The sequence below is a fragment of the Caloenas nicobarica genome, chromosome 7 (assembly GCF_036013445.1).
Source record: "Caloenas nicobarica isolate bCalNic1 chromosome 7, bCalNic1.hap1, whole genome shotgun sequence".
Classification (NCBI taxonomy): domain Eukaryota; kingdom Metazoa; phylum Chordata; class Aves; order Columbiformes; family Columbidae; genus Caloenas; species Caloenas nicobarica.
Genome location: NC_088251.1, coordinates 7,624,329 through 7,646,521, shown reverse-complemented (window position 1 = coordinate 7,646,521; position 22,193 = coordinate 7,624,329). Strand labels below are relative to the sequence as shown.

General features: G+C 42.0%; 1 protein-coding gene across 1 annotated transcript in view; it reads right to left on the bottom strand.

The window, feature by feature from the left end:
- Window positions 1–18,621, bottom strand: part of SHTN1 (shootin 1) — a 65,286-nt gene extending 46,665 nt beyond the window's left edge. The window contains exons 1-3 of the mRNA XM_065638974.1: window positions 18,556–18,621; window positions 9,167–9,219; window positions 1,797–1,857 (exon numbers count right to left, since the gene is read on the bottom strand). Of these exons, the coding sequence (XP_065495046.1) occupies window positions 1,797–1,857; window positions 9,167–9,219; window positions 18,556–18,613 (172 nt within the window). The 5' untranslated portion in view covers window positions 18,614–18,621. The remainder of the gene's footprint in view (window positions 1–1,796; window positions 1,858–9,166; window positions 9,220–18,555) is intronic.
- Window positions 18,622–22,193: the final 3,572 nt, after the last annotated feature.

Genomic DNA, 22,193 nt, shown 5'->3' with positions numbered 1-22,193 from the left:
ACTCAATGGTACCGCAGCACCCAACAATCTCCTTGGCAGGGGCACCCTCACTAAATGACATGTTAAGCGTAATTACTGGTAGACATTGTAAATAAACAGGATTGGAAGTGAAAATTGTACCAAGTGCATAAGACACAATCTGACACATTGGAAGTGGCAGCCTTAATTGAGAGTTTCTTTGACTGCTCAAGATCATTTCAACTGCATTTCTCGGAGGACAGTGATTATAACTGTGGAGACAGACGGCATAATGGTATCAGCACTGCTGACAGAGCAGTGAATTAAATTGTATCTGCTGTTGTGTGAAAGCCTTGATGAGAGGTACAGATCCTTAGTGGTCTTATCATTATAACACAATGGTCATGTTGTCATCAACCTTGCTGGCTCCAATTGAAAAGAAATGATTGTGTGTTGAAGCTTTCCCCCCCACCACCACCTTCTATCTCTTGTGCTCAATAGAACCAATTTTCAGAGAGCTATGAAATCACGCAATAGGGCCTAAAATGCAGCTGCTTGGCATACAAACGGGGCCCCATTAAACTGGAATCACACACAATATGTGTTTATGCCAGGAGAACAAATAGAAGCTGAGTACAGGCCAAGTTTATTCACAGACACAAAGCCGATGTAGCTCTTCATCAATATAATTGCCTTTTATATTGTCGTTTAAATAATGGGCTCTATTATTGCCTTAAAATCCTAATATTCCTGGCATTTTATCACTATGTTTACAAGGTACGTCCTTTAAAAATGTGAAAGGAAGATAAAAGAAACCTATAAAATTTTACAACATCAAATATTACTTCAAATTTTAAGTCTTAACTACTTGACATTTTCTGCCACACTCTGGTATTCCTAGTATCATAACAAAAACAAAACGGGCTGCAATTTTTTCCAGAGGAATTAGACTTCTTAGAGAACTCTCTTGCCTCACAGAACAGTTATCTAAGATCATTTAAGGCAGTAGATTGTTCCAGTTGATTTCAGACTATTTTCCATAATTGTATCACATGAACAATTATAAAATAGAAGTGAGCAAGTTCCTCTATTAACACAGTTGCATAAAAGTATAGACCACGTGATTTCCTTCTCCTGCATTAACTTTATCCATATTTCTGATGCTTCAAAGTGCAGTTCACCATACTGGCGCAAACCAGAAATAAGACCACAATCCTATTGTAATCGTCTCTTCTAAGAAGCTATTCCACTAGGATACTTCCACTCCCATTAGATGTGCTTTGTTGCATCCAGGAACTATGCAGTTTCAATAGAATCATTACCATAAAAGTGTAAAACTGAATATTGACTTTCTCACAGCCCACACAAGATGAAACTTTCTCTAAAAATTATCAAGAAACAGTAGTTCATCCTAAAAACTTTTATTGTTGTGTCTAAGCTTGAAGTAATTTTACTTCTTCTTCATGATAAAATTACCATTATTATTATTATCATCGTCATTGTCAATCTCAGCAATAGCGTCAAATCCCACTCCATCCAACCATATATCATTCTGAAAGTCACTCGCAGAATCCAGGTGAGATGGGGCTGCATTTGTACCACTGTATTTTCACCACTTTGCACCTTAAGAATGGCTGTGTCAGAGCGTATAAATGCTGTGACAGCAGTTAGTCTGACAATGGTCAAAGTCTCACTGGATTAACTCCTTAAAACAAGGCTTTGAAGGAGAAACAGCAAGTGGACCTGAATTTCAGCATTCTAAACACCACTGTGAAGGACGCAGAGCGGTGTTCTTAACTCTCTACACCAAAAAATTCCCACTAACATTATCAACTTACTTTTCTGAAATTCCTCCAGTTTTCTGACAGCCTCATCTCGTTCTTGCTTGATTTTGTCACACTGTAAGAGAAGAGAAAATTGAAATGAAACACTGATCCCAGTTATTTAATTAGCAGTCAGTCATAACACGCAAAATCAACGAAGATCAATTGCCGGCACAATAATGTACGAAGGCCTATCAAGGCATCATTTCTTTTTGGCCTCAGTCACGTCAGATCAAAAGAAACTATGCATAAAATATTCATTACCCAGAGTATTTCCTAATCAAACTGGCAGGTTCTACTTGAGTTTAGGTTCAAATTCAGAGCTAGTCTGAAAACATTTTAGAAGAGCCACATTATCCATAACTGATATAAACAGTCATCCATGTTCCACACAACCATTAGAGCAATACTTTGCCTGTCAAGAATATGCTTTAAGTCTAGTTTCTTTAACACAAATAGATGTGGAAGAGAGGCCTACAGTTCTATACCTACCATGTGCAAGGAAAATCTCAAAGCAAATAAACAGGCACATGCTGTTCAGCTTCATCACATCACGAGCAAAGCTTCAGCCTTGAAGCAGGGAGGATACCCATTTTCATACTTTGAGGATTTCCCATCACCCCGCTTTTATTAATTTGGGGGTTACTGCTAATACTACACAGGGCTGCAATGTTACGATAGACAGGTTTCTTCAAAGGGAAGGAATAAAACAGACGTGAAATAGACTTCTCTAAGAAAACCTCTTCTGTGAGTAAATGAAAGAACTCAAAGAAATGAGTAAACTTCACAAGAGTCAGTGATTAACCACACTGTGAAAAACACATGACCCGGGGGGGAAGTATGACTGGCACACAACGTGTCTTACACACACGGCGTACCAGACATCCTTCCTCACATGTGGCTGTGTCTGTTCACAATAATAAATCAATGTTAAGACCATGAGTTAATTTCTGCAAGAGATTTGGGTGACTGAGCTCCTTACAGCATAAATGCAGTTAAAAGGATACCAGTCATTGGAACAGAACTGGGGAAAAAAACAAACAAACAAAAAAAACCACACCAAAAAAACCCCCACAACCTGAACTGATTTTGCTTGATTTTCAGTTTTTCCACATGAGGACCCACTTTGATTTAGCTGGGAAAGGAGCCTGCTGGTAAGTAACAAGAAGGAGGAGAGCCCAATTCAAAGGCCGCCGAGTTCAAGAGAGACCTTCTCTCAGCTCCAGAGGACCCTGGATGAAGCCCAAGGAAGGATTTGCTCTTGGGCAGGGAGAAGATGCCGGTGGTGTCACCTCAGGGGCAGCCTCCGCGCTGGCTTTGTACGCGCTGCTGAGGGCTATGGGTGGGAGAAAAAGGAGCTGCACTCAACAAGCAATCTCTTCTCCTGGCACTGGGGTGATGAGGCAAGGGACAGAGGCTCAGTAGGGGGGACAGGTCAGTCATCAGCTCCTCTAAAGGTCTGTGAAACAAGGCAGAGCGGCAGAAGGAGCAAGATGTGCTGAGCAAGCGGCACCAGACGAGGACTCACCGCTTTGTCCGGCCCTGTTAACAAAGAAGCTGTTCAGAGAATCTCACACGGGAGAGTTGGGGAAGGGAAATCCGGGCATAAATCTTGCTGCTTTGCTGCCCTCCCTCTCAGTTTCCTCAGCAAAAATTTGCCTTACCTTACTGGCAGAAGCACAGTCTAGGAGCAGAAGGCAGTAAAAAGCGCAGAAAAAAAGTATTTCTGATTGCTCCTGCAGAGCACAGCTCCACTGCAAAAGAGGGATCAGCGGGAACTACTGCCTCTTCAGATTTTACAAGACACACTGTAACCACACTGGCATCCTTCACCCACTGTTTTTTCTGCACGCTGCGAGCTTTCAGCCCACGGCACACTGAGCGAGCACTTCTAATGCTCAGTTTAAAAAGCAGGAAGATTAGTGCTTTAAGGATCTGACCTGTTGCCTGTGGAAGTCAAGGAGACACTTTCCTACTGATGGAAACCTTGATGTGGAGGATGCTGTACACTCCCTGTCCCAACGGTAGGAAAAACTCCTTTCGAAATCCTCTAGCAACACGCTGCAAGGCGCAACAGCTTTCCCTGGGGAAGCTAAACGACCTGTTCCACTTCACCTTGAGAGCTATTTGCAGGCAGAGCTCCATCTGGGCCACGGAAAGACGACTTTTTCTCCCGACAGCTCCACTCGTTTCCGTGCGCAATCAGGGGCTGCGGGTTTGGGTCTCTGCAGAGTAATTCCTGCTCCCAGTCACAGCTTTCTGAATATTTTCCTTTCACTGCTACTGTGCTTCAGAACGAAAGAGCAGGAAGAAAAGGAGAGCGGGAGATTGTTGCTCTTGCTGAAATGATCAATGGAAAGCACTTTGCCTTCTGTCTTGTAATCAAACCCGTGCAAGCAGAGCTCTTATAAGTCCTACCGAATAAAATAGTTTCTCTCCAATTTAGCTAAGCAGCAGAAAAAGTTGCAATTTTCTTTAACTACTTGTACTGCATCAAACCAGAAATTTACGAAAACAAAATATTTATGTAAAGTAATTAAGTTTCATAATAAAAAGATACCCCTTAAAATAAACTGACCTTACCTTTAAAACAGGAAAGTTTAAAAAAAAATCAAGATTTAGAAGTGTCAGCTGGTCTCAAAAAGCTGCACAGAAGCCTTCAAAATTTACAACCACCTCATTTTTCAAAAAGACATATATAGCGGATTTGTTAATTGACAAGAATATCGCTAAACCTAAATGTTAAAAGGCAAATAGCATAATATTGCTATAAAATCTACCGTTTACTTTGCACATTCAAGCACCTTCAGCTCTTGAGGAGAAACAGTTTTCAAGTATTTACTTGAAAAAGTAAAAAGTATTAATACTTGTCAGCATTAACAGATAAGTCCATACTCAAGAGTACCCTCAAATGAAAAAAAAAAAAAGTCAGTAACTCCTGGATTGTCCGTCATTTTTCTGTTTTTATTTTGCTAAAAGTTCCGGCTTCTCTGCAGAGGAAAATAAGTGTTTATATAATTTTACTATATTTTTAGTCAAATATTAATAGCACCATTATCCCAATAAAACCAAAGGTAACAGACAATACTCCCATTCCAGTTCCTGAACTGGCTATAGCAGTCAATGATCATTTCTTAGGAACGACACCATTTGTATTTTTAGAAACAAATAACAGTTCAATTTCCGAAATTCATTTTGTGAATATCCCCTTATGATTTTTCATCTTTGCAGGAGCAAGTTCAGGACCTTTGCCAATCCCACTGAGTTCCAGAGTTTTGCCCCCTATGAGGTGATACTTTCATTTATAGCACAGAGAACTGATTTGCTGATTAATGACAAGTAAACCACGTCCACGCCAAAGCTCAGCGCTCAAACCAAACACCGCAGTATCGGGATGTGAAGAGCAGCCCATGAACCCAGCCTGTACTGGGATCCAGCACAATTCCAGGACAGTTCCACGCCAGCAGGGGAACATGACACTACAACGTGACGTTGGGAAGTCACAACCAGCCTGTGGATACACAGCTCTCCGCACACCCGTTCCCACCAGCCTAATGACTCTTTGCCACTAATTCTGAGGAGGCCTGGGGTTTTTTTGTCTATTCTCTTCTAACAAGCTTCTTCTTTTGCCAACCATTTTGCACATAAGCTCCTACTGACTTCAGCAAAAAGGCCTTCAAAGGGCAAAAACAAGAAAGAGATTGTTCCACCCAGATATTAAGATGCAAGAAGTTCACGTAGTAGCCATATAGTCAATTAAGCCATTGCTAAGCAACACAAGATACATTCTTTCCCATGTACACAGATTGTGAAATTTATGCAGATTTAATGCTTGTTCTAAAATTATGAGTTTGGTACAATGCTCAAAAGTATCCTCTGACATTTGCTATACTCTGCTTAAAGAAAGAATGAGCATGTCATCAAGGCAGAATCCCTTCTCCATTCCCATTTGGTGACAAAACATATAATCCACTCTATACACGTGCTTTATCAGAGCGAACACCATGAATGATGTATCAGAGACACTGTATTACACCAACTGTTTTGGAAAGCTGTCTTGCTTTTTTTTTTTTTCCCCCTACTGGCAGCATGACAAAACACTGTCAAAACCAGTATTGAGAGTCATTTCTGTCTGATTAGCAAGTAGTCAAATATTTATTCGTGATCTGACTCTGAATATGTCAGAACTGCACATTAAGTTATCCACATTTGCGTGCAACTGAATGTTACTTACCTATTTTTTGGAGACTGGTTTCGTTGGCTACCTCAATTAAAAGGATGACCTAAGAGAAGTAATCTGCCAATGTCATTTTTGCTCCAGTTTTTGAAAGTATTTAAAAATACTAATTAAAAAAAAAAAGCCTGCGCCATTTTTGTCAATTGGCAGTTTGGCAAGGCAATGAGGAAGAGACACTGTGCAGAGATTTTACATTTTGCTCCTGAATTTTCATGGTTATTAGCATCCTTTTAAGCAGCAGTGCTTTGAACAAAGTAGCCTACGTAAAAGTCAATTTACTTTCTAATCTTAAGAAAAAATATGGAGCAAAGAGCATAAATTTTCAAAAATTAAAACGACATCTTATTTTAAGTTCCATGTTTCTAATATAAACTAGGATCATTTCCCCATGTCACAGCTCATGTTTCAGAGCCTAAGTGTAGTGGTGAGTTAGAAAAAAATTCCAACCAAGTGCATCAAAAGCACATACACACAGACTGCCATCTAACTACTCCCATGTGGTACTTCCCACAAATAGTCTGCAAGTCTTTTTCTAAAAATAATTAATTCTCTCTTCCTCCTATCGATGCAATTATGCGACCACAATTGATAAAGAGGAAGCCATTTGCTTACACTCATACTGACAGACAGTGGCAGAAATTGGAACAGAAGTTCTCCAAAACCTCCCAGATCCCCAGGCAGAGACAGTCTCTGCTCTACTTCCTCTAATATCAGGTTTGATCCTGCAAAGCATAAACTCAGATATCAAGTTAGAGAGATGCTAACGAGCTTTCAGGATTACCCAGCCCTGCAATAACACAAGGAATAGTTTCTTCCAGTATTGGCACTGTAAGCAAACATAACCATTAACTTTGTATCAGTAGGTTCTTTTTTTTGTAGAAGAAATGCACTTAACCACTTGAGTCCAAGCACTTAAACAATTAAGCAGGACTGCTTACACAAGCACACCAATTTGCAGGATGGAGGTTCTTGGATGGAGGATGCTTGCGTAACAACTGAAAATCCTCCAACCCTGAGCACGTGCTTAACTAATTTGCCAGACTGGGGATGTAATCGCCATGTGCTCAGGGTTGGAGGATTTTCAGCTGTTACGCAAGTATTCTGAAAAACATCATACCAGCCTTCAGAAGAAACACACCGGAGTGGCTAGAGATATGCAGTTATAGGAAAAAAGCCTTGTGAGAGAGAAAAGCAAAGAAGAAAGAGCAGCAGAATGCAAGAAACAAACTCAGAACATCTCATTTCATCACAATTTTGGCCACAAAAATGTCATTGGAATTGCTTTTGAAGTAAAAAATTTCTAAATAAAAATGCAGCTTAAGAAATGTCTCCACATTGCCCTCCACTCCCCAAACTAAACAAAGCTTTGTTGAAGAAACACCTGAGCCAGCAGGACGTGTGTTCAGGGTGAAGCTGGGGAGCCCCCTTTTCACGCGGTGGACGCTCCTGGGGTGGAGCTCCTGACGTGATGGAAGCCAACAATCAGCACAGGATTGGGAGGGTGGGACAAATTAAAGGAAGAGAGAGCAGAACACACAGAGCCACACACAGCTGAGGAAGTCCCCAGGCTGCAAGTGGTTTGGAGACTAGAAGAGTACCCTGTGGAGGTGTTACACATGTTCTACGCTTCCTCCTCTCTGGTGCTGTCAGAGACAAGATATCAGACTAGATGGACTCTTGGTCTAATTCAGTTTCGTTCTCCTTTTCTTCTGAGCTCTAGGAGATGAACTGCCCAAATCTTCTGAACAGCAAAACCAGAGGGCAGATTCCCTGGGATATCTGAGGCTCAGGGGTAGGACAGCAGAGCAGGAATGCAGCTACAAGCTCAGTAAAAAAAGACAAGAAGGTCAGTGGGTATGAGGGAGTGAAGCACAATACACTGACCTCAGTGGAAATACAGATAATCGTTGCTGAACCATAATGTGAAGATAAGCTTCAAGTTTTTGTTAATAATGCGAAAGTAGTTAAGGACAAGGTCTTCCCAATACAGCCTTGAATTGCAACATTTATAACAAGTGGACTAAACGTGACCCTTCAGAAATGACTTCACAAAAAGCCAAATTAAACCTACGTGCCTTGGCAGCTAACAGGGATTTGAAAACCAACATGTTTCTTGCATCTTCGGCTCACTAATACTGCAGAAAAGAGAATTATCTGTTCACAACACAGTGCAGCACTGACTCCTCTGCCTTCATCACTATCTAGAACTGATAAGAGGCTTTTACTGGCCACAGTTTCTTTTGGCAGATATCTGCTAAAAACCTTTTGCACCTTGATGAGAATTTATGCAACACAGCACTGCCATCGAATCTCTCAGAGTTCCTGTTGGCTTCCTCGCAGATATCAAGTGTATCGAATGAACAAGAGTCCTGGGTGGCAAGAGCTACCTTATCACACGGACCTTATTTTATTATTAGGAAGATAGTGCATCCTCATTACAATGAACAATCTAGAAAGTGGTCATTATTTCTCTACTGAAGTACCTCTGAACATTAAAAAATGAAGCCTGTAGTAACGTATGAAGTTCAGCATACACATTAAAAGGCTCTTTTCAAGTTGGATGGGCACACAGATTTCCCAGAAGGATACGTGATAATGCTGCAAATCTGTTCTATGGTGCAGTGCCATTCTGCAAGTTGAGATAAGCCATCTTGCTCTCCTATTAAAAGCTGCGGGTTTTCTGCGGGGTGGGGCAGGGAGAAAGACTTCAAATACCTTCAGAAATCATATTCCTACATACTGAATTTTCAGAGGGGCTGGGTGAAGGGGGGAGTAGTTTTCTTTTCTTTTCCACTGTGCAAATCAAGTTGTAATAAAACAAGGTTTAGATCCAAGAGAAACAAATTTTCCTAATAACATCTAAACACTTGAGTTGGTCTACGCTCACATTGTTACCATATGCAAACAGGTGACAGCAGCCCTCATTTAAAATATATGTATTTATAGCAACTTTTCTGGAGTGGGACAGCTAGAATAGCTGCTGGGAGTTGCATTCCTTGCTCCTTCACACACACAAGCAGCATTTACAAGTGACACTGTTGTAAGTAACCAGCTGAGCTCACAAAAGCAGACAACAGCCTCCCATAGCCAGTAAGGTATGCTGGTATTTAGCATTTTAGTATTAAAGAAATAATCAATAGATACAAACCTCTTCTTTCGTTTTCTTATTCTCTGCTCTAAGCTCTTCATATTCGCCAATAGCTACACAAGAAGAAAAAAAAAAAAGAAAAAAGTTAACATTGCAGTACCTCCTTTACACAAATTAGCTCTCCATTTCATTCACTGTAAAGCTCTTCTGGCTATCTACACAGACTTCTTAAGTAACATGGGTCACAAACTTCATTAATAGCCTATGGATGAACTGGATATCCTTTTAGAATTGAAGTAATTGGAAAGCATCTGAAAAAGATGGTGGCTCCCAAAACAATCAATTTTTGATCAATGGAGAGTTAAACAACCTTATTGATCGAGTTCAAAAATTACAAGGTGAATGTACAGGCTCGCAGTCACCATTTTAAACCCACACTGGCTCAGGTTACAGATCAATGCTAGAAAGCATGGTTAACACAATACTGTTACATGTATGTACTCCAGAGTACCTGGGCACCTCTATTTATTCATTTATTTATTAACTTTTTCTTCCAGCTAGAGTTCTATGAGAGATTTTTTTTGCTTTAAACTCCACAGAGTTAGAGCTAGACATGAAAAGATTGTCTGATTTACCCAAGATCACACAAGAACTCAGCTGCAGGGATCGGCAGGGAAGGGATCAACCTCCAGGACGTTGGATGCCCAGTGTTTCAAACCAGTAAATAATACACAGAAACAACCAATTAGCTACCAATGAAGCTTCCAGTGTATTTTTTATATGTCCTTCTTAAAGTTTTTATTTTACTACCCTAGGGACGTGACATTGTTGCCCCGACTTCCCAATTCTACTTTTCTTTCAGTGTGTCCCATGTGGGCTGTTTGGCCTCTGAGACAGTAGAAATTTTACTGTCACTAGAAAGAAGCCCAATACACTTCCACACCTTAGAGGAGTAAACCTTGCTAGAAAAGAACATTTTTCAGTCTCCAAGATGCATACTGCAAGAATAAAAGGAGAGGGCTGTTGACATTACATCTTCTTGCAGCCCCTCAGTATCTCATTTTTTTCTTGCACCTCACAGAAGCTACACTAGCATACAGGTGCTATTTCAAGCCAACTTAATTTAAACTGGATAAAGGGTATGAATATAGAGTTTTGAGCTGATGATAGCAGAGATGTTGGAGTTTTGTCTTAAACTTAACGTGTCTAATGTTACATCTGAACACATGAATACGTAGAGTCTGGTAGATTAGCCACCTCAAAACCTACAAGCCTTTTCTAGCTTTAGATAGTTAAACTCTTCCAAATAAGAAGCTCTTCCAAATAAAGTTACACTCTACATTGTTGTCACATCCTTCTTCTCCTCCCTCCCCAGCATTTTAAAACCTGTTGAAATAAAACTAATTCAACTCACCCCACAGCATCACTATTCTGCTTGCCTATTTACTTTCAGCAGCAGCGCAGAAATACCTCAGATATCAAAACTCCAATTATCCTAATTCCTCTTTTCCCCAAGATCACTTCATTTTAGAGATGCAGGACTGAGGTACACAAAGTCTGGCACATAGGCAGCAGTATTAGCTACTGGGCTAGTAATTCAAAACACAGAGTTCTGCTCCTTGTGTGCCCTGACCAGCGATGGGGAAATGGCAAGACCCTGCTAACTATATTAACTAGAAAGGGAAACTGCGGAAAACTAGAAATCTTTTAGCCAGAAACTCAGCTCTGCGGTGACCAGCAAGCATTGAAAAAGTTCCAGGCCTCTCGAAGATAAGAAGTTAAATAAAACCACTGAAAACAAAGCCACAGTCTGCATGCAAACTCATAGACAATCTAATCATTCAAACACACGGAGAAAAATCCTCACTCCTGCTCATCCAAGTAAAAATGTCTATCTAGAGAGTGGAACAAACAAAACCAGGTTTCTTAAAAATGTGCCCTGCATCCCCGCACCAGTAAAACCAAGGTCTCCCATTCATCCCTTTACTTTGTCCCTACTTCTCCTTACCTACCCACCTCCCATACACAAAAAGCAGAAAAAAAACAACAGGTAGATGAACAGGGATGAAACCAGCTGATGCAGTTGCTCTAAGGGCATCTAAAGTAAAGCAACATGTTTCCTACACAGCAACGTAAAAGCTATACCTCTTGATCACTGTTCCACTTCTAAGCCATTTCCCTGTTGCCTTTAGGAAAACAAGGGAAGAGATTTCTAGTATCCAGATACAAGAAAAGGAATGAAAACTGTATCAATAGATACAATTCAAGATTCTTCATACTCAAAAACTACTAGTGTTTGCTCACCTTTAAGGCAAACTCATACTTGCTATTCAATACTTTATAAGCGACTGAAAAACATAAATAAGGTTTTCCGACCCTTGACAGCTCTCCTCACTCGCTCTGTGAACAGAGGACTCTGAATCATCAGCCCTCAAGGCATGGATACAAGAACACGTTACCAAAAAACAAGGACACGAACTTACACAACACTCCAGCAAACCCCAGCAAGGGCTCACCTGTGTGAGACTGGGAATGAAACTGTCTGACCAGGGTAACGCTTCCCCCTTTCACCGCGGGTCGCGATTCACGGCACGTTCCACAAAATCAGCTCCTTCATGCCACACTCACAGACACCTTTCTTCAGCACCTTTTTACCGTGCCCACCCCCTTCCTGTCACTGAAAAAATTACTTCTTCCCTGAATACAGCTAATGAATGGCAAGGATCTGGCTTCTTAAAATAAGATTGTTCTTTGTGGATGGCAGCCTCTAGATGATGCTCCCATACAGATCCCATCATTCGGATTTTTGGATGTGGGTTTATTCAACACTACATCTAACAAAGAAACGGCTTCTTTTATCAGGCCTGGAAACAGAAATAATAATTAAAAAAAAAAAAAAAAAGACTACACACATTTTCTGCTGTATATCAGATTCTGTGCTAAGGCAGAAAAAGTTTTGAAGTGTAACTGAAAAGTCAGTGCATTTTTTTTTTTAACATTGGAGGGTTTATTGGGAAGTTTTAATACAAAGTTTTCCAACAGTTTTATGTACAATGAAGTTTTGAGGCCATCTCAAAAAAGCCAGCAATCTACATCACCTTCACTGAAGCGCTAAATGGCATAAAGGTGACAATGATCCCCCTTTGCCCTAAAACTACCCTAGAACAACTAATACCAGCAGCACCAGGCAACACTTCACATGTTCCAAACCCCACATAGATTATTTAGCTGTAAAACCTCTTGGTAAAATAAGGGGTATCATTGTCACTCCTTCATAGATTGACAAGCCATAAATGTTGTTGTACAAGGACTTCCCTAAACCTTCTCTGAGAGACGGGACTATTTTTTCTCCTTAACCTACAAAGGCTCTCACACAATACACACAACAGCACCTGAGCATCTCAAAACTTCTTACATCTCACCATGACTCACTCAGGTTATGATATACGTACGTTACTCTAGAAAAAAAGATATCTTTCCAATAAATTAGTGGTGAATGAAACAAACATGTGAGGATGCTTTACAAAAGGTGCTACTAAAATTCCAGAATGATACATCATTTTCTCAAAGATTCAATATTGTAGCATATATTGATAGTAAAATGTTTTACTCATTCACCTCCTGAAGAACTATAACAAATACGTATCAGAGACCTCTTGAGATACTGTTCCTGTCTGATGCTAACTTAAGTTTATCCTTAATAGAATTATTCCTGATATACAGCAGTATTATATAAACAATTTATCAGGACAGAAATCACATTTCATTGCTTCAGGCTATCCTCATGCAGTATAAGGGCAACACTACAATTCCAAGACTAAGGAGAGTAAAAAGAAGGAAAATGGAATAGAATATTTTGGGCTATAGCTCTTAATCCATCCCATATATATTCCCTGCCAACCCTGCTCTTATTTTAAAACAGTCAAACAACAAAATAGGCAACATAAGCGAACAGAAAATGCTCCTTAATAACACGACCATGGTCATTCACCGGCCACTCAATCCACAGCTCAGTTGGCCAGAAGGGACTGTCAACATGTATCAATACAATTATCTGTATTAAATTAAGTAGGTAACTTTGTATACAGAAGCTCCTTTAATTATATTTTAGTCTTCTGATTTTTAGTTGTAAACTTGTGTCTCCTGAACCTGCATTTGCTAACAGAAGATACATATTATCTAAATTAGATGGTTTAGATATCAGACACTTACTATGGCTAAAAAGCACTTATTAGTGAAACAAGGTCATAAAGGCAAAAGTATATGATGACTATAATTCATAGTTAACAACAGAAAAGACACCTCCATTTACACAGAGTGAGGTGGTGAGGCTCTTCCTACTCTTTTTAATAAAAAATTCACCAACCCCTTTTCTAAAGCTGTATATTAAAAAATTCAAATTATAAAAAAACCCATAAACTGAGAAATGCTACATGCACATACTTTAGCATTTATGATGTAAACCAGGGTAGCCTTCAAGTAGAGTGAGAGCCCTTCCATGCCAGATCAACGAGTAATGCCACTTCAGCATTGCAAACCTATTGATTTAATCAAAAAGCAAGAAAAGCTGTCAAAGGAAGCAAGTGTCATGCCACTGTTCTTCTAGACTACGGACCAGGCATGTATTTGCCAGTACAGGCAGGAGAAAGAGCTGACAGCACAAGAAGTCCTTCACTCCAGATAAAACAAGCTATACTAATGAAGTCATTTTTTATTGGTAGAAGTAAATTAACACCTGGCTTTTTGCACGTTCGGATAAATCATTACAGAGCTGAGGAACAAGAGTGTATGGACTCATGTAAAGGTGAACCTGTGTGATGGCATTATACCCGTTACTTTACAGTTACTCCAAATCTTGAGTCAGAATATATAAATCTATTGTTAGGCCTAAAGCTTACATGGTCAAACCAAAATTTTGGTCATGTGTCAGTTGCACTAGGTGACACCTACAAGATTCAATTACCAAACAGTTCTTAAAAAATAAACAAATAAAAATCATGTGTGTAGGTATTCAAAGGTAAGCATTAAGTACAAATATTTTAAGTCAGATCCTGTGTTTCTATTCCCACATTTTGATTTCACTCAAATCTGTAAAACTGTGTACTAAGATTTTTTTTTTTTTTTTTAAATGAAACCCCAAATTTGCATCCTGCAGTTTTTCGGCTTCCTGGAAACCAGACAGGGAAATGAAACACACCACTGCCTGATAAAGCCCAACCACTAAGCGCACGCCACCAGATTTGCCTTCATAGCTTTCTGAAAAACAGATGTGGTTCAACACAAGAAACTGAAGTGGGAAACACTTTTAAACTCTAATAAATGAAGAAAACACTCCAGCAGGACGGGTTCTGCCAGGGAATGACGACTGTTGTATGTGAACACCCACATACACAGGTACATGGGGAAAAAAGAAAAATAACTATAGAAAAGATGACTACAGAGGCAAACACAGCAGCCAACAAGATGTGCTACCCTAAACAAAGAAATTCCTCTGGCCGTAAAAATTACCCCTCTGTCACAAAGAATAAATTTGTCAAATCACATTAAGATCCTGACAATAGCATATACTTTAAAAGTACACTCCAAGATATTGCTGTCAGATTAGCAGCCTTTTCCTTAGAAGATATATGGTATTCCCTTATTCAAAGTTTGTCTTTTTTTTTTTTTTTTTAAGAGATCAGATAGATCTTAACACCAAAAGAATCACACAGAGCTTCAGTGCTTGAGACTAGAGACTGGACATCATCACACTTCATCAAATCCAGCCAACAAACACAGAGCAAGATGAGATCTCTAAAACTGATGAAGAAAATCCAAGCCATATAAACCTGTTCAGTATACACGTAGTTAACAGTAGTCATTAACCACTACAATTTACCAAAGTGATCAGAAATGCGACCATGACAGTGGCAGCTGAAGTGTAATTTCACCTGGTTTAGAACTCCAGATGTTTTGCTTGCTGGCTCCTGTTTTCAAGGAAACACAGAAGTGACTTCTATCACAGAAGTGACAGAAGATGACTTTGCCTTTAAGGGCACAGTACCAGCAGTGCGAATAAAACCAAAGACAAACAAGCCAGCCTTCCAGGCAGGTAATCAGCTACTGGTAAGAAGCAGCTGTTAAGACAGTTCCTCAGGTTCTACAATCAACCATTAACAACACAAGGTTTTGCCACCTGATTTGGTTTTGTTTCAATTTTAAGTCTTACTCACAGGAATTATAAGGGCCAGTTGAACAGAAACACGCACTGCTGGAAATATCACTTCGGGTACAGTCAGGTAATACTAATACTTATAGCAGATCGGCTTTATCAAACTGAGCCATCTCAGGATTAAAACACAAACAATACTTTTAAGTCGTAAATATCATCAATACAGAGATCATGTTTCTTCATGATGCTCACCTTAAACTTGGTAATGGAGCAAACCGAAGAACAATCAGTATCAGGTATCTGAGTCTAACACACAGGACTTGGAAAATTCAGCGTGGGTGACAGATAAGCATATCTTGCACACAGACAAGCTTCAGTGTCCTTGTCACCACTCAGAGCTCTGCCAAACAGCCAAGCAAATTTGTCCAGACACCAGTCAGTGTCACAGCTGCCACTGAGAACTGAGCGGGCAGCTACAAAACACCTGCCCCAGGTCCAAGCTACCGACCTTGCTTAAAAAAAGTATAAGCAGCCGTAGAAACACGACAGCCGTGAGCCACGTACGCTGCTGTCTGCCTTCCTCTCTGCCTTTCGCATCACTTCTCAGACAGTTTAGCTACCTGGTGTCAGGCAAGTTTCTCAAGACTAGAAAAACAGATCCTGAAAAAGAAACCAAACAACGGCTACTGAACTAATGTTCTCTGAAATCCCTCCAAATCAATGGATGGTTTTCAGAAACCTGACTACAGACCACAACATTACAGCAATCTGAAGCCATATGCCATTTTGAATGCAATAAAGACAAGTGTGTTCACCCATTACTCCAAATATTCAGAGACCAACTGCATTTACTTCTAAGTAGTACTGTTGTCTATACCTGGAAGCAGTAAAGAGGAAAAATAAACCACTGTTTTTTCTTCCTCTTTTCATACTGCCTCTGTTTAACGCAGCATCCTAAAATTACTTGAGGAAAGTTGTTAGCATCTAAAATTGTCTTGCTTTGTTATCAATAACAATGGAGGGGAAATCTATGTATCCAAGTTACAGTATATAAAGAAGCAGCAAATTTACCTACAGTAACAATATTTAGGTCATTACTGTTAGGGTAATTTTATGCATGTCTACCTTTTCATCACTCAGACTCTCTACTTTGGGCACCTCAGACTTGTCAGTTAACATAATTTAACTACTAATTTAACTACTAATTTAACTACACTATGCTACCATACTTTTGCATTGGTTTAGATGCAAAATAGTGTATAGAAGGGCATTTTCGGAAGTTTTACGTTGGGTAACTTTTCACCCATATAAAACAACTTCCTTGCCAGGCATTCGATTACAAAAACATTTGTTAACCACTCAACAACATACAACTGCTATATTTGAGGACAAACATCCACCAAGAGCAGTGCCTTACAGGAGAGTCTGCTGAGTACAGTTTCTGTTTCAATGCTTTAAGTGGATCTGGGACAGCCAGTCCTCCAGTTACAGTAACTTTCCCTTGAACTAATTCCTGCAGTCCCATAAAATTTCATTAGACATTAAAGGATACTCATCCTACTGGAGCAGAAGATTTTCTGACATCAGAACTGAAGCCCCAATCTAACCAAGTTCAAGAGGCCAGGATTTCTCTAAAGAATAACCCAAACTTGCCTTTTTTGCAACTGATTATTGTCATTTTATTATAGCAACTGTCCTTTGGGCACAGACAACTCTTCTGGAGCCAAAAGGACTGGAGAGAAGCAGTCAGTCGGAAAATTCCCAGATCTTTAGCCTTATTTTTCAGTCCCATATTATCAAAACACACAGCTCTAAGGTTATCATGAATTTTACATCCATTGAAATCCTTCTAAGTCAGAATCTAGGCAGTGCAGCTGGTCATCATGAATTTACAATGCTGAGTGTACAGAACAGCCAAAAGAAGTACCAAAGCAGGTCATAAACAGTTCATAAATATCCAGCTGAAATTTGGTTAAGAAAAGCTTCCGCTATACAGCAAAGGTGACCAAGCACATTTATGGTCAGAAATAATGACAGAAAAAGAGGCATTGATCACACCTCTATAATTTCACTCTTTCACACAACTTTGTCCAACAGGTCCTTGCCAAAGAAGCTCCTCCAGGCTCCCGGGAGAGCAGGGAACGCGGCAGTGGGAATCACCAGCTGTGAATCACAGCGTTGGTTCTCTGCACCTACTGCCCATGAAGCTGCGAGACAGGTGGCACGCCAATCACTTGATGCATGATCACAAGCAGATGTCCACAATTCCAACAGCTGGTAATGCTGGTTCTTCAAATGTTGCCTACCCAATTAACTAGACAAGGTAGAAACTTTGCTGGACCAACCTGGTTTGGGGATAGACTGACATGGGAAGTTCAAAACTGGGCTGCCTTTTGAGCATCCAAGTTCTTTCCCACACCTGCTCTTTACAGAAGATGAAATATGTTTTAGTTTTCTAGCCAAAGTACACACTCACAAAGCTGATCATCTACAAAACCAAAGCACTGGACTTCCCTAGAAAAGCACCGAGAGTGACTCACAGGGGGAACCAAAACAGCCGAGGACAAGCGCTTCCTTTCATTTGCACTGGAAGCTCTACAGAAACTTAGGGCACATCAAGGCAAGCCCCGAGCTATCGGCGGGAAGTTTGCACGGACAGAGAGCGGGACAGAGGGTGTTTGGTGGGTCGGGTTACTATCGGATCCTGCAGGGCAGAGCAGGAGGTGGGACACGACACCAAGTTAGGCACAGCCAGGTACTCCACATGAAGCTCCGCAGTGGAACCATGAGGCAAACAGACTTTGACCCTCTAAAACCGTCCCAAAGAGGGTGGGCAGCCATCCAAGGGACCAGTGCCAACCGTCAGCCGTACACCTACTACCAGCACATAGACTGAACGCTGGGCAAGGCGGTCCGGGCTGCCAGCGACAAGCCATGTGCTGCAGCACCTCGGCCTCCTGCGCTCACCCCAACCCACCATCGGCCGCCGCGACGCCCACCCGGCTGCAGCCGAGAGCACCTGCGGGGAGGCGAGGCAGCCGGGATGGGCACGGACAAGGCAACAACCCACACGTTTCACTCCTCCCCATTTATTTTGTTCAGCTTTTTTTTTTTTTTTTTCCTTCTCCCGCTGCGTGGGCAGAACGGCCGGCGGGGCGGGGGCCGCCCGGGCCGCAGCCGCCCCCACCCGTCGCTGACGCGCCCACTGCCCGCACGCCGCCCCGCTCCCGCCGGCCGAGCCCGGGCCCGCGGAGGGGGAGCCGCTCTCTCCGGCCGTGACGGCGCCACCCGCCCTTACCTTGGTCCTTCAGGCTGGCGAGGAGCTCCAGCTGCTTCTCCTCGTCGGAGCTGTTCATCCTGCCCCGCCGCCGCCGACCAGCGGCTGCCCCGCTCCGCCCCACCTAACGCGGCTTCACCTGGCGGCGGGCGGCGGCGGCGGCGGCCGGAGCCCCGGGGCGCGGCGGGCGCGGCGAGCGGCCCGGCCCGCTCTGCACATGCCCAGACTCCCGCGGCGCCCCAGTGAGCATGTGCGAGGGTGCGGGCACGGCCGCACCGCAGCCCGCGGGCAGGCGGCGGCTGGCGGGCCCCGGGCTCCTGTGCCCCCCGTCCGGGCACGGCCGCGGAGGGCTGCTCGGGGTGTTAGCCGGGGGGTAGGAGGGGAAAAACCCACCAACGGGCCGCCTGCCAAGGGAGACATCTGTTCTCGTAACCCTGTGCCAGCCGCCCTCGACCAGGCACGGGCAGGCCGAGAGCTGCCGCCGCACCCCAGCCGGGCAGGGGTCGCGCCCCGGTGAGCCGGGATTCCCCTCCCGCTCCGCTCCCTGCATTTGCCGCAGGTGTGTGCGTGTTTAATAAGCCCTTCCACACGGTGTGCACAGGGCAGCTTTGCACATAGGGTCCGTGCGCTGCCCGGAGGAGCGGTGGGACAAACTGAAACCGCTGTTTGAGTACAGGGGTACAAAGAAAGCAAAAAGATTAAAGAAAAAAAAAAAAAGGGGGTTGTATTACTGTTTGTGAGGATGCGAGGGAAGCAAGTGCATGCCAGCTCTGGTGTCCAGCACTTAACCGCAACTTTGTAACAATGTGAGGGCCGGGGGCTTTGACAGGACCATGCTGTGTTCATCCCAGAAAAACACAGTTCTCTCGGCTGTTCTCTGATGACCACTGTGCGAAAAAGGAGGGGGTCCAGTGACAAGCTTTCTATTAAAATGGTTACACTACCTGGTGTATGTCTGTGTTTTGCCGAGCTTCAGTGGCATTCAGCCGAGTGGCAATGATCTCAGATATGCATGGGCAAAGGTACAATTCGCGCACCTCCGCCCCTCCTTCTTTGGCAAACACCCACCGGTCACGTTGGCGGACAGGTCAGAAAACACAGCACTGCCACAGACATGGCAACATTAGTTACAAATATCTGGGAAGGAAAAGAAAAATACCTCTCTACAAAGAGTTGCTCAGTCCTCTACCTCCTTTTTCCCAGACTGCATCCTCCAGTCTTCTCGTTTTGACCTGGCAAAACTTTAAAACGCGAAGAGACTCCATGTTGATGCTTTAACAACATAATCTGTCCTAGAGGTAGTTGATAACTCGTGTAGCATCCCGGAAAGAAGCTAGGAGATCCATGTGAGCTATACTGGTGTCTTAAAAGCATAGTATAAGGTAAAGAAGGCCATGCAGGAAAATTCGTCGGCTAGTCAGTTTATTTTGAACTAGTCAGCACAAAACTCATTTAACTGTACCAAATGCAAAGTTATAAATTCATGCTCCTAGAGGTGGAGTCGTATGCAAAGAGTGGGAAATTATCTTGGAAAACGAAGGCTCTGTAGAGAAGGTGGGAGGCAAAGTGTGCAAGTAATTACATATGTGCTGCCAGTAAGGTAGTGCAGTAAAAGAATGGGATGTACAATTTCTTCTATGACATTGACAAGACCAACATAAAGTTACTGTATCCAGTTCTTGAAAAGGCAGTACAGGGACATCTACAAGAAAGCACAAGAAGAAAAAAAAAAAAAACAAACCCTGAGGTTTGAGGAGAGCTCTTCGCAATGGGAGACCTCAAACCCTTGAGCTTTTTAATTGAGCGAAAAGGAAACAAATTATTTATGTTAATTTCACAGGAGAAAATCCTCAACGCTTGAAGGCTTTTCAGCCTAGTGGAAAAGGATAAACCAGAATCTGTGTCTGTAACCAGAGCTGAACGTAAAAACTACAAATAAAGTTGCACATCAATAAACACCTCCATTTGAAGGAACACAGAGGTCCTATTTAGGTCCTTGGAGTTCTGAGCTGACCTCAACTTCAAATAGCTACCACTTTAAGTCAGAGCAGTTTTGCCAAGGTTTTACTTTTCAGCGTCTTTTCTCGGGCTGCCCATTGGCTTCCCTTCAGCCACAGGTCTCGTTCCAAGCCCCACTTCCCATTGCTGATATCACCCCCCTCCTTTTCCAAACCAACTGCTTTCATACAGCGCAATAGCAGGGTTTGCAAAAGAGTCATTGTGGGGTTGCTTATCCCTGCACCGTGCCAAGAGACCGGACATCTTCGTCTTGCAACAATGTTCTGTCTGTTGTGCACAGCCAGAACAGGGCATAAAATCTCTTTGATATCTGCAGAGACACTAAACCAATTCTTCCATTATTTTACTTATTTATTCAAATTAAGGTATTATAGCTCTGTCAAAAGAATTTCCTTCCATAATTTTTGTATTGCAGCTTCATCATCGTTCTTTTTATTATTCACTTAGACCTACATCAAGTTACAATACCTTGAAAAGTGTCTAAAACAAGGATGTCCTTGTTGCAGACCCTTTTTGTAGCAATAGTGGGATGGGTGCTACTGCAGCATTGTTCCTTAAAGGTATTAATTAATTGCTAATGAAGTGTTGCTTTTCTTTTTCTAAGTTAGTAGACAACAGAAAAATTCTCTCCATTACTAAGTTTACTAATGGATCCCCCTGTGCTCTAAGGATTTAACATCCCCAGAAATGCCTCCCTGGATTATGAATTCAGTTCATTGTTTCAGGGTTATTTTAAATAAGCGTCTGTAATGCCTATTTTAATGTAATACAATGTCTACGTTGTAATTTGATAGCAAATGCTGTAAACCACTAAAATCAGAAAAGGCCCGAGCAGGCAATACAAGCATGCAACAGCTGATTTCACAATGTTTAAATAGGGATTGGGTAGCAATTGCTTCCTCTGTCAAAGAAAAGCAACATTGTACTTTGAACATACATAACCAGTTTCTAGTGATAACATTTCAGGAATACAGCGTGTTTCAAAAAGATGGACCCAGTTTCAAAGCAGTATATTTCGCAGTGGCAGCATGTTACAATTACACAAAAAAATCACAAATGGTTTAATGACTTATAAATGCTCTATGTTCCCTCCACCTGCTGGATGGACAACATCGAGACGATAGTTGAATTAATCCCAAACACCTCTCGAAGTGTCTTCTTCCACTCAAAGCAGGGTCCATCTTTTTGAAACACACTGGACTATTTCTTTGTTAAGTGGGAAAGCTAAGATTAAAGGAGTCTAAACACTTGTCCAGTATACAGTCATTACCAGTGTTAGGAAATAAATCCAGGATTGAGCCACTTTCTACTGGGCAATCCATGTCAGGGGATGACATGTCATGGATAATCCATGTCCTTTTGGAGAGGAAGGTTCGGATTGACCATATCTTCAGGTTCCACCCGTCTGTGCCTGCTCTTCCAAGACCTGGGACAGCTTTGTCATAAACTCTGCAAATTTTTGAGAATCACAAATGATACTTGATAGGACAATGGAAGAGTGACACCATGGGGAAGGCTAGAAGCACTGTAGAGAGTAGAACTGGAATTCAGCTCTTACCCAAGCGGAGCAGTAATTTCAGCTGGGTATCTTTCTGCACAATGCTCTGTTATGGTACATAAAAACAGTGATAATCAAATGC